Raw genomic sequence first — 15,409 nt, 5'->3', positions numbered from 1 at the left:
GGTCCCGGGACAAAAAAAAAAGACTACTTGAATGCAAGGATTTTACAAATTTGGTCATCGTGACCAAACTTTATTACCCATTTTATGGAACTGTGACAAAGTCTAGGAATCAAGCAACATGGGGATCACAGAGGCTATTATGTTTATTGTGCTGAACAGACTGTGATAAACCATTAAAGGAACATTTTCAACAAGCAAGCAATTTGAAGTACAATCATAGACAGCAACTCTACATGAAGAACAAAGCAAAAAGTTAGAAGACACTCAAAAGGAAAAGTAAACTGTAGTTCAACATCTTGAAGCAATTTTTTTTTCCTGCAAACACACCTCTCTTGCAGAAATGGTAGAAGAGTTACATGTCCAGTCATAGTTAGCAGTGACCAATGACAGCAAAGAACAGTCGTATAAAATTTATCTCCCACAAAAATAAACTATATATATAAAAAAATTTTATGATGTTCTCACTGACTCAATGGCCACATGCAATTTTTCCGTCTGAAAAAATGAGGTATAGTAGGCCCTAAGAGGTAGTAATGTGTTTTGATTGTACTACAATATATAGAAAATGTAAGATTCAGTTCATCAGAGTGGTAAGTCTCTCAGAGGTTGAAGAGTGACACACAGAGCAATTATTTCTGTGTCATCCACTGAATACCGTGGCTTTAAAAAATGCAACAAAACCCCTCAGACCCCAAAAGGGACTTGCTAAGGCTTGATTTGATGCCCTTTGAAGTCAGCAAAATTCCCATTACTGCCTTCAAGTGACACTGGATTTGGCCTGTTAGAGCTACTTATAGCTAGGATTATTTCTCTTTCACCTGATATTTTCATGTCTAGTCGTAATATTCCAATCAGCTCTTTCCCAGCAATTCCCACCACTGAACCCTGCACAGCCTTTCGCGGAGGTCCGTACTTCTGGACACTGCCTCTTGGAAGAAGCCAGTATGTTGTTATCCTTAACGTTATCCTGCACTTGGCTCCATGCTAGAGTCGTTATCCTTAACTACACTTGGCTCCTGCTAAAGCCACACCAACAGACGCCTTCCTGAGAAACTACCCCTGGCCCAGTTATTAACACAATGGTACAAAGTACTGACTAGGAAAGAGAGGAAGAAGGGAAATAAAACAGAAAGAGAGAAAATGAAATTGGAGGTGGGGGAGAGAGAGAGAGAAAGAACAACAAAAGTGAGAGATGGGAGAATAAAAATCCTCTACATAAGAAGCATTTAAAATAAATCTGGCTGAAACATATTACAAAATCACATTTGTGTAAAATACACGAAAATACTTGTCAAGTATTTTCTTACAATCTACTAATTTTTTTAAAAAACACATATTTGTGATTGCATTATGCAAAAGCTGAGCTTGTTGCTTCCCACCTACAAAGCTTCAAGTTTCTTTGAAGGTTTTTTTGTTCATTTTTTTATTTTTAATACGAAAGTAATTTTAAATGTGTTCACTTTCCACAAGTTATTTTACAAAAATAATTTTGAATTAGGGATTAGTTGCAGTCCTAACTGTTTCAAACGTCTTAAAACTGTTTCAAACTCTTAAAACTGAAAGTAACAAGTTCATTCCATTTAAAGTCTGGAGGTAGGTCTTTGTCAATCAATTAGTCCATTTCTTTAAACAATTCATTTGAGGTACGAACTTGGACAGTAATATTTAAACTTTACAGCTAAATTTTTTTCTGTCATGTAGTGTTCTTGCAGAAAATTATCCTCACAAACCTATCAGCAATTCAATACAAAAATATATTCAAGTTAACAGTACATTACACGGAAGTCTAGCAGAGAATAGAGTAAGTACATAAAATAAAACGAAACAAAACCATAAACCAAAAACCCACACACAAAAAAAAGAAAAAAAATCAAACAAACCAAGTGAAAGAAAAACACATAGTCATGCTGAAACACAAAAAAGACATTGCTTCCTTAACTGCAAAAAAGGTTGAAATAGAAATAAGGGGAAAATGCAGATACTCATGATTATCTACCCAGTAAAAATTTTCTGCATTGAATGTGTATAGCAGCATGTATTTATCAGTCTGTTGAGTTACTTGCAAAAATCAGAGGTAGTATTGAATAGTGGGGTAATATTGCATCTGGTGCTAAAAGTGCTGCTTTGAATGAAAAGATGGAGAAATGCCACTGGCACAGAGGTGCTCAGTGAACCATCCTATGTCAGAATACATTGCTTAACGTAACGCACGAGCTTAGCTGAGGTACATGGTGTTCATTTTACATTGTGACTGATGAGTAATGAGGAAAGATTCAATTCTTTCAAAATACTGGTACAGGGCAAGTGGAATTAGTAGAAACTAAGCAAAAATCTGGATTATTTTTGTTCAGATAAATGTATGATTAATTTCTAGGTACCTTTCTGTATGTTTTAAAAGACTTTTATCAATAAAGACTTACTCATTAATGGCATAACAGTGGTGTCAGTCATTTTTGTTTCCATAGAAAACTCCTGGCTCTAAGAAAGCCAACTCCTTGGCTTCCTATTAACCAGATGGTAAGGACTGTTCATTTGGTTTCCTACTGCTTGTGCTGATATGTTTGTATCTATAACTATACAACGTATCTTTGTCTTTCTTCCCTTTTGCAAAATGAAAGTACCTTTCCATACTGATTTCTTTCTTCTGATTACCAGCTGAATGAAATGAAAGATCAGCTTTCATTTTTCCCCCCAAAATAATAGTAAGTCTTAAAAAAAAAAAAAATCAAGTACAAGTCTACAAGAAGGTTACAAAAGAAAAAGAATAGTATCTATCCCCTATCTTTGGTGTTCTAAAACAGGGAGTTCACTAAGTAGGGAGTGGGTTGCTGGAAGTGTTGCAAGGCGTAAGTGTTACACACCCAGCCTTTCCTATTTCAATGCCCATTATAATGACTATCTTACAAGTTTCTTGTTTATACGCAGTGCAGTGAATGACATAAACCTGATTTGGAGCTCTTCTTGACCCAGTCACCCTTACTTAGCAGCTCAAACAAACTATTAGTAGGTTAGGAAAAAAGAAAACAGTAATTAAAAGTTGCATCGTTAATCTGTGTCCCCTTTGTGTTACAGCAGTTTTTCACTAGACCTGGGACTGTGAAGGGATTACAAAGAAGATGATTAGTCAAATCCTTTTTAAGGTTATGTGATTTTTTTTTTTCCCCAGGCAAAAGTGGAAAGACCATGGCAATAGAAAGTAAGTGGTCAAGGCAGTGTCTTCTCCCTTCAAAAGACCCAACTGCTGATGAGGTAGAAATTGCATGGTGTGATCTCCTAGTCTTCTTCTGCAGATTCTTGTGAGGATGTTTCTTCAGTCTCTTCCTAGAAAACACAAATAGGAATGATAATTACCGTGGTGACCCATGCATCTTAGGCTGCCAGTTCAGCTGAACCTCACACAGCTGACAATTACCTCTTGAGCTAATAAAATGCCTTTTACTGTTCCTGTGATGTCTCAAGAAGTCACCTTGGGGAGGAAGGGAAGGTCCCCTGCTCTCTGATCCCCCACCTTGCCTTGCCAGGTTTTTCTTCTACTCCAAGAGATGTCAAGAAAAAGCATTCTGTGTCATGCTTTGTCACGGGCCTCTTATGGCCAGCAGACATGGGCAGCAAGAAAATGGAAAGCATTTTGAGCACACATCCAATCATAAGCAGTTACTTTGGGAAGCTTTTTCCTCCTCTTTGGCCCTAGTACTGCTTCATGTTTGCCTTCAGCAAGCCTGACCAAACGTGATGTTCTTATTCTGCTTTTTAAACAAATGTTCAGTACCTTTCAGGACATGGGTGGTGAACTGGGGGCAACTAACATTTCTAGTAAAAGGGGCTGTCAATGAAAAGCTGTTTTTTATCACACACTGAACATCATCGCCTAAGACAGCACGTGAAAAAGATCTAGGAAGAAGAGGAATTCACCCCCTCAGCCAACTGAGACCTTTGAAGAATGACCAGCTTAAAACAGCTTATAACAGTCTTCATACTTTAATAGATTTGATTTTCCACATGGCTTCATTTTGTCTGGGTGGCTAACTGACACAATTTATAACTCTCTTCCTTTCCCAGGCCACTACAGTACACCATTCAGCAAAGCTTGCCTTAAAGCTTGCCTGCCTTATACGACCAAACTTCCATTCATTAGTGTTTGAAACACCTCAGCTGTGAAGGGCTCCTAAATGCTACCATGTGTGACACTGCTGCAGAGGAGCGGCATCAAGGAAAAACAGTGCTTTAATCACAGGCCACTGCTTACTGCAATCCCCTTTCAAAAGGTTTCGACCTTCCCCTGCACCTCCCTGCAAGAAAAGGCCAAAAAAAAAGCAGTAAATCCAGGGAATAAACATAACTGTAAATGAATGGATGACAGCTTAAAAAATATAACCATAGCAGCATCAAGCCATGCGATTTCACACTGGTTCTGTTTAGTCTGCTTTGGGTTATGTGGGAAAAGTGAAAAGCATGAAGGAAATGCTCCCCCGCTCTTCCTTTATGCCCCCACCCCTGCTAAAGCTTGGGCCTCAGATATTTAGGCCGGTAGGTTTATACCTCTTGACAAGGAAACCGGCCGTGACCCTGGGGTACTCTCTTGAGCACCAGGCACAAAGAAAGATGTAGCATGATCAAAGCCATGGATAGAGCAGAGAGAGCAAAATCAAGTGTCAGCTGCCCTCTGACCTTGAATTTTCAATTCTTAGATTCCAGATGACACTGGCCTATTGTACAGATGAGCAATTTTTTCCTCACAACAACTACTGTCCACTTGTAGCTGGGTTATATTCACAGCACTGCAACAAAAATGATTCTCAACTCATGAAATAATCAAGCAAATTTTACTGTCTCTGGTGTCACTGGGGAAACTGAGCTCACACTCCATCAAATCCCATTAATGCATAATGCATTTTTCCTGCCTATCTTCTGTGCAGAACAGGACTGCTACAACATTTCAGTCAAGAAGAAAAATGGTATTTTCAGGCACCTACCGGAGGGCTAACTTAGGCTGCATGTGGAAAGACACAGCAAAATATGTTGGTTTGAGCCTTGCTAATTCACAACTCAGAATGATTACAGCAAACCCCAGTTTTGCCTCCAAGCCAAGTATTTCAGTTAAAAATTACTACTGTGGGTTCTGTGCTCTTAACATAATACAGGTAGACGTGTTTTGGTATTTGATGCTGATCACACGTTTAATTTCTTACAGCACTGTGGTCAGCCTCTGATTATCATTTCCTGGAAGACGGCAGCACACGTGTGGGTGCAGAGTGGCAGCTCTCTTTGTTTTATGCTTGGCTTGTCAGGAGACTACTGAAACTTGATGAAATCATTTTTCCATGAAGGTAGACTTCCGATCACAAAGTAAGAAGGATGGGGGAGAGGCAAAGTATGTGAAAGGACATACTTCAAAGCTCAACCAGGGTGGCCACAAGAGAGCTCTTTTTAGTTAAAAAGTTGTCACCCATAGTGATTTTTACTATGAATCTCACAGTATTTTTTTTCCTAGTAACCCTTGCTGCAGTGACCAAGAAAATTAATCTCTTTAGAGATTAATTAAGAATATCTTCCTTCATACACTTACATGTGTTGAAGGATGCTTCTCTCACCTGCACATATGTGCAAATATGTGTACCTGTAGTACTGGAAAGGACAAGAAACTACAAATCAAGCTAACCCCCCCAAATATGTAAATAATAAGCTAATTATTAAAAAAATTGAGACTGACAGACTTCAAAATCACATCAGTGTTGGGAAATATTTTTTTTTCATGAAGAAAAGCTTCTCAAAGGAATGAGACTGTTCATTCCTTGCAAAAGCCTACGATAGCTCAGTTGCAGATGAGTGGTTTTAAGCCAACCTATCACGTAAGCTTCTTGTCAAGACACTGATGTAGACATGACAGCTGATCTGAAGCACTTACAATTCAAACAAAAGGGATACTACAAATCAGACATATATGCAGGGAGGGACCCAAAGGAAGAAGTGAGCAGAGGTTCTGAAAGACAAAATACAGATGTATAATGCAGGAACAGAGAGAGGGATTTTTTTCACTTGTAAAAAACTGGTTGCCAATATCAGAAGGCTGTGCAGCTGGGATCCTCAACCCAACCTCTGCCTCTACAGCATCCACCACCCCTGACAAACACTTTCTGAAAGATGGAGGGTGGGGCAGGCATTTTGAAAATTGCGTAACCTTTGGAAGTTGAAAACTGGCTCTTTGCTGAGTGACTTCAGCCAGAGATTCACTGAAGTGCTGGCACTGTCAGGGCGCTGGACACTCAGGGGAAGGAGGCTTACCAGTAGTAAGCACCCTCCAGGCACTTGCAAGTCCTCACAGACCTGCCAAGGTCGATGGCACAGCCATGTGTCATAGTCCCTGAGTCAAAAGTTGAAGGAGGAACTGGGGCTGGAATTAAATACTTTGTAAGTCCAGATGTGCTTCAAATAAATTTGAAGAGAAGGAAAGCATGGTCATTAGAGCAGACATTAGAAATCCAAGTCACTCAAAGTGTGATAGCCATGCAGAGCATAAATTCAGCAACACCATCACAGGATACACTCAGCCAAGAAGCAGAAGCCCTCAGAAGGGCTGCTCTGCAGGGGATTGGTATCACTGATTTAATGCTGGTGAAGGTAACAAAAAAGGAACAAGAGGCACGACAGCAGGTTTCAGTTAGAAGTGCTGCCTGCAGCCAGTGTGTTTATTTGGGCTAGTCAACAGAGAATTTTAAAATATGACAAACTTGGTGGATCTGGTTGGCTGAAGACAGCATCTGAGGCTGTTTTAGATGCACTGGATATCTCATCTGGTAAGATAAGCCAGAAAGGTGCTGGTCTCCTGTATCATGCCCTCCTTCTCTGTGTAGATCCCAATGGGCACAGAACAACTGTGTCAAGATGTGTGGACCTATGAACCCTCTCCAGAACTATGAAGTTGAACCTCTGCTTTGGAAGTCTCAGCACTGTAAAAAAACAAACTGGTGCCAGACTCTTTTCAGTGCTGCCCAGCAAAAGGATTAAGAGAAATGGCCATAAACTAAACCACAATAAGTTTCACCTCAACATGAGAAAGAACTTCATCACAGGGAGGGTGGCAGAGCACTGGAACAGGCTGTCCAGGAAGGTCATGGGGTCTCCCTCTCTGGAGACTTTCAAACCCCATCTGGACAGGTTCCTGTGTCACCTGCTCTAGGTTACCCTGCCTTGGAAGAGGGGTTGGACTGGATGATCTCCAGAGCTGCCTTCCAACACAAATGACTGTATAATACTGTGATTCATTGCTGAACCTCATAGGTGGTACCATCCAGAATGGAGATGTGCCACAAACTATTGTATTTCAACGTCAGTGTCTTTTCAGATCAAAGTCACCCCCCGATCCCAAGAGACTTCTTTCCCACAACATCCTGTGCAGGTGAAATGTAACTCTGCCTGCTGCCCAAGACTTCCATTTGGGGATCCCCATTTGGCTGGTGCAGGCATTTTTTTCTGAAATTACAAGCAGCCAGTAGCATCCCAGTGGACTGAAGAACAGACATACTTTGGTCATTGTACGTCCTCTGCATTCTTTTTTTGGTGGACCCCCCACAAACTGATAAAAACAAAACCTTGATGATTAAACAATTGTTGGGAGGAGCATTCCCCCCCCGTAGGCAAGGTACCCGTGGCATTTTTGTAAAAATGTTTGTTCTGTTCTAATATCCTGGGCAAAACTTCAAGGTTAAATGTCTTGGCCCCATGAAACTCACTGGCAATTCACTTTTTTCACCTTCTGCTCATGAATTTCTGACCTACAGATTAAAAAAACTAAAACCCACTTTGACATGAACTGCAGGATCACAGTGCATATGCTGCATATGGAGCTTCTGAATTTGCTACAGCTTTTATTTTATAATGAAGTATTAGCTATTGGCACAGATTTTGCTGGCTGCTTTCTAAGCCCATGAGGGTATGCTTGAATAGATACGTCAAAAAGAACTGCTGACAAGAGCAACTTGCAAACTGTGGACCATTGTCTGCTGTTAACATGTCTGAAATCCCCTGGCATGCAAGCTAATATTTTCAGAGGAGTCCCTGAAATATAAGGATAGGAATAGATGGCTTCTAGAGCAGAGGTCCTGACACTGCCCAGCTGAGACGGTGCCATCCCGACTGCTCCACAGCCAAAGCACCAAACTGCTTTAGAAATTCTTACAGCACTAACAGACACTCAGTGCAGGTTTGCCCTGCGTGAAGCTTAGGGTGGGATCTGCTTCTTTGAGCTCTGCACTCTCTGCAAAGCACACTAGCGAGCTCAGTGACAGGTGTCACTCAGCAGCAAGGCAAAGTTTAACTCCAGAAGCTGGATTCAGAACTCAAATTGTTGCAGGTATACTTCACACATCACAATGAAAGGCTTTATTAGTGCAGAAGGTGACCCATATACAGAAAAGGCTACCTTCCAACTGCTGGATTAAAAAATTATTTTAAGGAATTATTTCAGTATAGAAACTCTGTATCTAAACACATATAAGTCAACCAGACCACAAGCAAGCAATTGCTGTGCACTGCAGCTGCTAGCATGTTAGAAGGAGCACAAATTCTTTAGCTTTAGCCTAACAAAAACTGCCTACACAGCAGTTCTGAGACCCCCTGCCTTCTCCTACCACTGTTTCTGCAATCATTGACTAAGTCATGGGACAGCCCTGGGAACAGTGAGCAGGCAGGTTCCCCCCCAAGGAAGTACAACTTTCAGTACTTTAATGACATTAAATATCAACAAAGAGACAAATACAGAGATGCGGCTGATGGGGCAGTTTGGGGTTGAGATGTAGGGACTGGAAACCAACATTCTTGCTTTAAACGTGTAAGTTCCTATCAACTTAGCCTCTAATAGCCCACTTTGTTATGTAAAGATGTTGGCCTTCAAAGACCACAGATTTGGCCACAGCGTGATGGCACAGCAATATTTAGATAACACCAAGCAGCCTTGCTGAGCTGCTGACTAACTTTCCCAGTGCCCAAGTGCTTGCTGATGGGAATGTGCAGAGCTGCCTAATACTCTTGGGAGCAGTCTAAGGGCTACAAGGCATCTTAAAGATCAATTTGACTTAGTGATGTCCTCAAAGTTTTCACACTCAGGAAGGCAATGTATAACACACAGCAAAAATAAGACTTTTAAATTTTAATAAAATTTCGTACATGCACGATTGGAAATTCACACATGGACTTGTTTTGAAATCCCCATGCTCTCAGACTTGAAGTAGGTGTTCAAGATGGGTTTTCTACCCTCTAGGAAGAAGGCTCCCCCCTAAACTTTTGTGTATGGAAGATGCATCTTTCTTCTGTTAAAGTCAGTCCACTTTTATACAATCAATTATTCTGTGAAAGAAAGGGAGTAGAGAAAATAAAGCCAAAACCTGATGCTCTCCTGCAGGTCACCAGCTTGTGGTTTTTTAGCTGAATAGTTAGTAAGCAAATTAAGTGTGTCCTCTCCTTTTACGGCTGGAATAGCACTGCTTGACCAGCAAAAAGGCTGCTCATGGGGATTACTGGATAATACACATCCCCAGCTGCTGGAGGAAGTGAACTAGCTGAGGCAGCTGAGTGAAGTTGCTGGGGCTGTGCTGGGACTCAGCTGGTAGAGGTCAGAGAGAGTTAACCATCCTTACACACACAGAGACCACTTCTACAGATCCCCTTCCTCTGTTGGAGGAAGTATCTTGGCAGGCTTGGCCAAATTTTGGTCCTTAAGCAACAGGTTCAGATAAGTGGAGGGGACCCAGACATTGCTTAGGAGGATTCCCATAGGACAGGACAGGACAGGAAAGGACATTCCTCTTTAAGTTAGAACAGCTTACTTAAAATACAGACTCAAGTCTATTCTTCCTGTTAGATTAAGGGGGAATAAAAACCATTTCTCCATGTCCTATCTTATCTCCAACTAGGAGAACTGTTTGATATAATGGAGTGATAATGAATCTCTCTGGTTACTTTGAGAGAAAGGGCTTATCTGACACAGGAGTTTTAAATCCAGGAGGGCTCACACTGAGAACTTCCAGAAACAGGAATTAATCTGACTGACATTTAGTTAAAACCTAAATGTACCTGCCTTAGGTGTTGCCTCTCAATTTCTCTTACAGATGATCTTGAATGAATCTCAGCTTTAGGTGCCCAAGTTTGCTATGGATTTTAAAGCAGCCCTGAAATTAACTCAGCAATGAGGCTCCTGCAAGGCAGCAAGTCACTCAGTGCCAAAGCCCGTGTGGCTGAAGCCTTTTGAAATTGAGACTCAGCTGTCTAAGTTACGTCAGGCCAGATTTCTTAAACGCGTTTTGGCATCTGACTACAGCAAGTGCCTTTTTGACCTAAGCAGGTCAAAACACTTTGAAAGAATCTGTTCCCCATGTGATTAAAAGGAGACTGAAAATCTTCAGCAAAATCTCAGGACTGGTCAGAAGAATTTTACAGGAAACACCATTTAAAGTCTGCAGAGCACAGACCTAAATTGAAAATGGTGCTTGAAGAAACACTGACAGAGATGTATTTTGTCTTGGAGAGCTTCAACCCTACAATATACAAACATTTCTGGTGGGAAGGAAATAAAATATTAAGGAAAAAGAAGACAGCGGTGCTGTTAGAAACATATACAACTGAGCTGGACTGACCCCAACTTTGAGAAGCTGCTCTTACAAACCTCTTGTGGATGCTGTAAACTGGAGGAATGGTAAACTGCTCTGCATTCACAGCCAAAATCCAGACTGGAGTATAAGGCAAGCAAAGACTCTAATAATAGTCTCTAATCACTAATACTTGTGTCCATAATCAGATGAAAGAAGATGGATGCCAACCTTAAAAATCCTTAGATTTGCCTAGTTCACTGAAATGCTGTGGGTGACTGTGTTAGCTCTGCTTCCTTGTGGCACTGGACACAGAAAAGCCCAAAAGGATACTGGAGCCCACACAGGTAAACCTGAGGGAATCTGCCTTCCCCTTGAGCCCTTGAGATACTTGAAACAGCACCAGTTTCTCTGCGTATTTTATGCTGAGTGGCAGAGGAAGGATTACAGAAATGGTCTCCCAGAATAGGGTAGGGAAACACTACAGAGGCTTTGAAATGGAGGTCAAACCCATATAATTTACCTTTTGCTCCTCCCTCCCCCTGCCACCAAATATAAAGCTTGAAGAGGAAAATAAAGTAAGGCCTGTTATATTTCTATTCTCTTTTTTTCTCCCCCTAAAAACAACCACTTGTTACAGACAGGAAGCAACTGCCAAAAGTTGTTCACCTTCAATCCTTTATCACTTAAAATAACATTGAGGCTCTGACCACGAAGCCGCTGGCAAGAGTAGTTTGGGAAGAGCTATCTATCTACAGCGATAAATAACAAAATAAAGCATCTTCCCTTTTGAATCCCAGCTGAGAGATTTTGCCAAGTGATCAAACTTGTCTGAACCTCGGAGCAGCAGCTTTGAAGTAATAAGAAAGAGATTGAAAACTTGCAGCCAAGAGCCGCACACACCTCATTAGGGTCCAGCCATGCGGGGAGGCCAAGCAGCAGCCGGCGGGCCCAACCCCGCGTTCCCGCTGGAAAGGGGCTGTGGGAAGGGGAGATAAAAGCGCCTTTCACAGTGGAAGTGCACTGGTGACACTTTTACGAGCGCCAGCCCCGAGGCTGAGCGGGCCTTGCCACGCTGCCCGGCAGCGCAGGGTGCGTGGGCTCCGCCATCCTTGCTCTCCGCGGTCTCCCCTGGCTTTTCTCATCCCTTGTTTTTTTGTTTCTGAAGGATTGAGTTTAACATCCAGGGCTCTACCTTGCCCTGGCCATTCTCAGAAAAGTCCTCCAAAATGAGAAACATATTTCTTAAAGATAGTGAGCCAGGCTCCCTGAGCTGGTTCAGCACAGTTCACATGAGACTTTCTAGTATAGTTCAGAAATGATTTTTAACAACAACAACTACTACTACAACAATGTACCAAAACAAGAAACAAAGCAAAAAAAACCCCCAAAACTCACCAACCAAATCAAAACAAAAACAATAAATCTTAACAGACTTGTAAAATGCTTTAAAAAATGTCTGAAGATTTTGATAATGGATTTTGCCACACAGACACTGGCAAGGCTGCGTGCTTCCAGCAATGCAGAGTACTTAACTTAGAGAGCTGAAGTTCTGGGTTTAATTTTCAGTTTCAGACTAAACAGCAGGTCTGCAGTGAAAAGCAGGCGACAGCTCCTGAGCACAATGGGGCAATGGAAATGCTTCTCTTGCAAACTTTACTGATTGTGTAACCATGGAGCACCTCTTCGTGCAGACAAAAAAGCAAAATCAGAGAGGTTCATGTTGGTTTTAATAAACTTCCCCCATTCCTTCCCTTTTTTACTGCAAGAATTCAGCTGCTATTTTATTATGTAATGCTGCAGGCTAAAAATATATCCCTAATTTAAGCCACCTTGCCAATAAATCTACAAATACCAGGTAATCCAAAAAGGGTAGTTATGGTTTAATGACATACTCTTCTTGTCATCTTAATATGTTCAACTCCTAAAGGATTTAGAGTGATGCATTTAAAGGTTTTTTCAACTTCTTGAATATCTCACACTCTGAATCTGGTGGAAAGTGTGAGAAAGTTTGGTCCTCCTCAGTGCAGAGCAATGACCCAACTTTTCTAGATCCATCTATGCAGTGATCTGCAGGACAAAGCTCTTTATTTCTTGAAGTAAGATAACCTGATTCAAAGTGACCGAGGGACTCAAATTTAGTAGATACTGATGATTTCCTTTTGATTATAGAATCTTTTATGGGAATTTCTGTTCTGATTGAACACATATACATTATATAATCAAATCAGAGAAGGTATCCTGATGGAAATGTATGTTCAAAACACGTTTATTTTACAAGTGAGACAGACTTACTGCAATTTATACCTCAATGTTAATCTATACTCCTTTCTAAACATAAAAAAATAATAACATAAATTATATTTAATGCCTCACTATATAACAGTTCTCAGGAGACTACTGAAGTGATGTGTGAGCCCCTAACTAACTGTAACTGTGTCTTTGCTGTTCTGAATTCAGTTTCCAGAATTTGCTTCAAAATAAGCCTGAGAATCAGGGACAGGGAGGGGGTGGAAGCCATTCACTACCCTGAATCTGATATCTCCGGGGTCCTAGAGCTCACATGTTCTTTCCTTCCAGACTCAAGTCTGGTTTCAATGGAGCTCTCATTTTTCTTCCCACTAATCCTGCCGTGAGATCAACCATTGGTAACTCTGTGAGAAATTAAATACCAGGATGTGGGAAATCTGAGATCTGAATTCAAGCAGAATGTGGGTGATTCATTTATTTCTCTTCTTCTCTTTTCCCATGGTTGTTGTGTGGCAAATAACTCTTCAAACCTGAGATCAGAGATCGGCCCTGAATAATGTGACTACATTGACAGAGCAGAGGCAAAGCAAGAACTACACTGGCAATATTATATCCCTCTCTAATATAATCATTAGTCATTTCTAAAGAGAGATTTTAGCCAACGTTTTCTGAAGACATTCTGGAATTTCCAGAAATGCTTTACAGTGGGATCAGCAGCAGAACTTCATCATACTGATGCTCACCATCTGCTGGAGCAGACTTCATAAAAAATTTAAAATTTCTTGTATTGGGATACTAATGAAAAGAGAGGCAGTTTGCTATGATAATCTGAGTACTACACTGCCCAACAGTCAGGCAGTGGTTTTTAAGGGCTTTTTCCCTCCTCACTGGGAGAAAAGAATATTTATTTATTTAGGTATGGATGAACTCAAGATGCTCACAAACACCAGTCTGTGCAAAGATTTAGATCCTTCATGCACTGTTTGGCAAAGTGTTGATGTCTGAAAACTACCTACATACTTCTGTAGCCTTCAACATGACGTGCCTAGGACCATAATTCTCACTGCAAGGTCTACCATGAGGTTGTGATACTCCTATCTTCTTATTGTCCACTGCCATGCCTACAATATCCAATGAGCAATCAATGAGCATGAACTCTGAATGTGCCCCCAAACTGCACCTTGTCTGTCATGGACAGTGCTTTTGTCTGGGCTGCTTCACTCTATCTCAGCACTAAGGAACAGGACTGTGAGCGCACCTATGGGAATGATATAGAATAGAAGCTCCACCAGGAAAAATGGTTTTTAAATGTCTATCACTATTGTTTCACACTGATTATGAATCCTTCACCTGAGTTTTCTTCTCTGAACTGCAAGGGAGGAAGCAAACTCATAGGCTCAGCCTGTCTACCCTAGCCTTAATGTCTGGCACAGATGTCACAAGCTGAGGGACTGCCCAAGGAGGCCAGATGTCACCCTGGGGTAGCATGGCAGAACTGACTTCAGGGAACTAAATTCACAAAATACCACAAGTGGCTCACAGAGTACAGTCAGAGTAGCTGAAAAAGTCTTGTTATTTTTCTATTCTAAGACTATTATTTTGGATGACAAGTGGACGTCATAAAATTTCCCAGATGCCAGGGAAAACCCAGAAAAAAAACTGTCTTCTTATTTCTTCCTTCCATAACATGTTTAAATATGTTAATAAGGGCTGAGTATACTGCTCTTTTTTCTAGCCAAACTTTATTAATGCTGTCATGTGAAGACTGTAACTATCTATCTGATAGATAGATAAAACTGTATTTTCATTGACCTTAACTTTGATTCTGTTTGTGCTTACCTTATTACATATCCATCACAGCATACTTAATCTATAAAATAAAATTTGCAGCTGAATTTATATGGTCCTGAATTAGAACAGCAAAGACAGAGCAATTTCCAAGAATGGTTACATAGGTTTGTTTCCCATGTTTTTCAGTGCAACAAATGAGCAAGGATACAACTCTGAAATATCTGTAGTAATATTTAAGTCAGGGAGTAGAGCATCTTTCAGTGGCTTCATCTGGATGTGGAGGGGGAACAACAATGCGGACCATTGAAAAAGTCTTTGCAGAGCCCTTTATGAGAAGCTCAGAAACCAATCTCTCACCAAAGAGCACTTTCCTCCTCTGCATCCTTCTGCTCCTCATCTTTGCTAATTAGCATTTTGATTATTTTTATAATGTGATCATGCTGGTAGTTTCAGCTTTCTGAGTATGAAACACTAAGTATCTTAAAATAATCCTTATTTTCAAGGAGTAGCCATGTGCTGCTGAGAATCTTGTGTGTCTTGTATGAAGTAAGATACCCAAGCGTTAGCAGCACTGACTCTTGCTACTCTTGAAAATCTCAGCCAAAATATGTAGCATGTGTATGCAAAGTAGCACTGTTTAATTTACTCCTGACTGGCACTTTTTTAAACACTGCTCAGCTATGCTCCTCAACGGTGTTTCCCAAGTACACACCACAACCCCTTCTCTTCTGGCTATTATTATTAGTGAGACTTCAGTTCGTGTCAAATCAGAGCCAAGTTCTGAACTG

General features: G+C 40.9%; 1 protein-coding gene across 4 annotated transcripts in view; it reads right to left on the bottom strand.

Moving 5' to 3' along the window:
• Window positions 1–40: 40 nt before the first annotated feature.
• Window positions 41–15,409, bottom strand: part of HMGA2 (high mobility group AT-hook 2) — a 110,008-nt gene continuing 94,639 nt past the window's right edge. For all 4 annotated transcript variants that reach the window (XM_064419410.1, XM_064419407.1, XM_064419408.1 and 1 more), the window contains exon 6: window positions 41–3,321. In XM_064419410.1, the coding sequence (XP_064275480.1) occupies window positions 3,274–3,321 (48 nt within the window). In that variant the 3' untranslated portion in view covers window positions 41–3,273. The remainder of the gene's footprint in view (window positions 3,322–15,409) is intronic.

Source organism: Passer domesticus, chromosome 5 (assembly GCF_036417665.1).
Source record: "Passer domesticus isolate bPasDom1 chromosome 5, bPasDom1.hap1, whole genome shotgun sequence".
Classification (NCBI taxonomy): Eukaryota; Metazoa; Chordata; class Aves; order Passeriformes; family Passeridae; genus Passer; species Passer domesticus.
The sequence above is the reverse complement of the archived record's forward strand: the minus strand, read 5'-3'. Positions and strand labels throughout refer to the sequence as shown.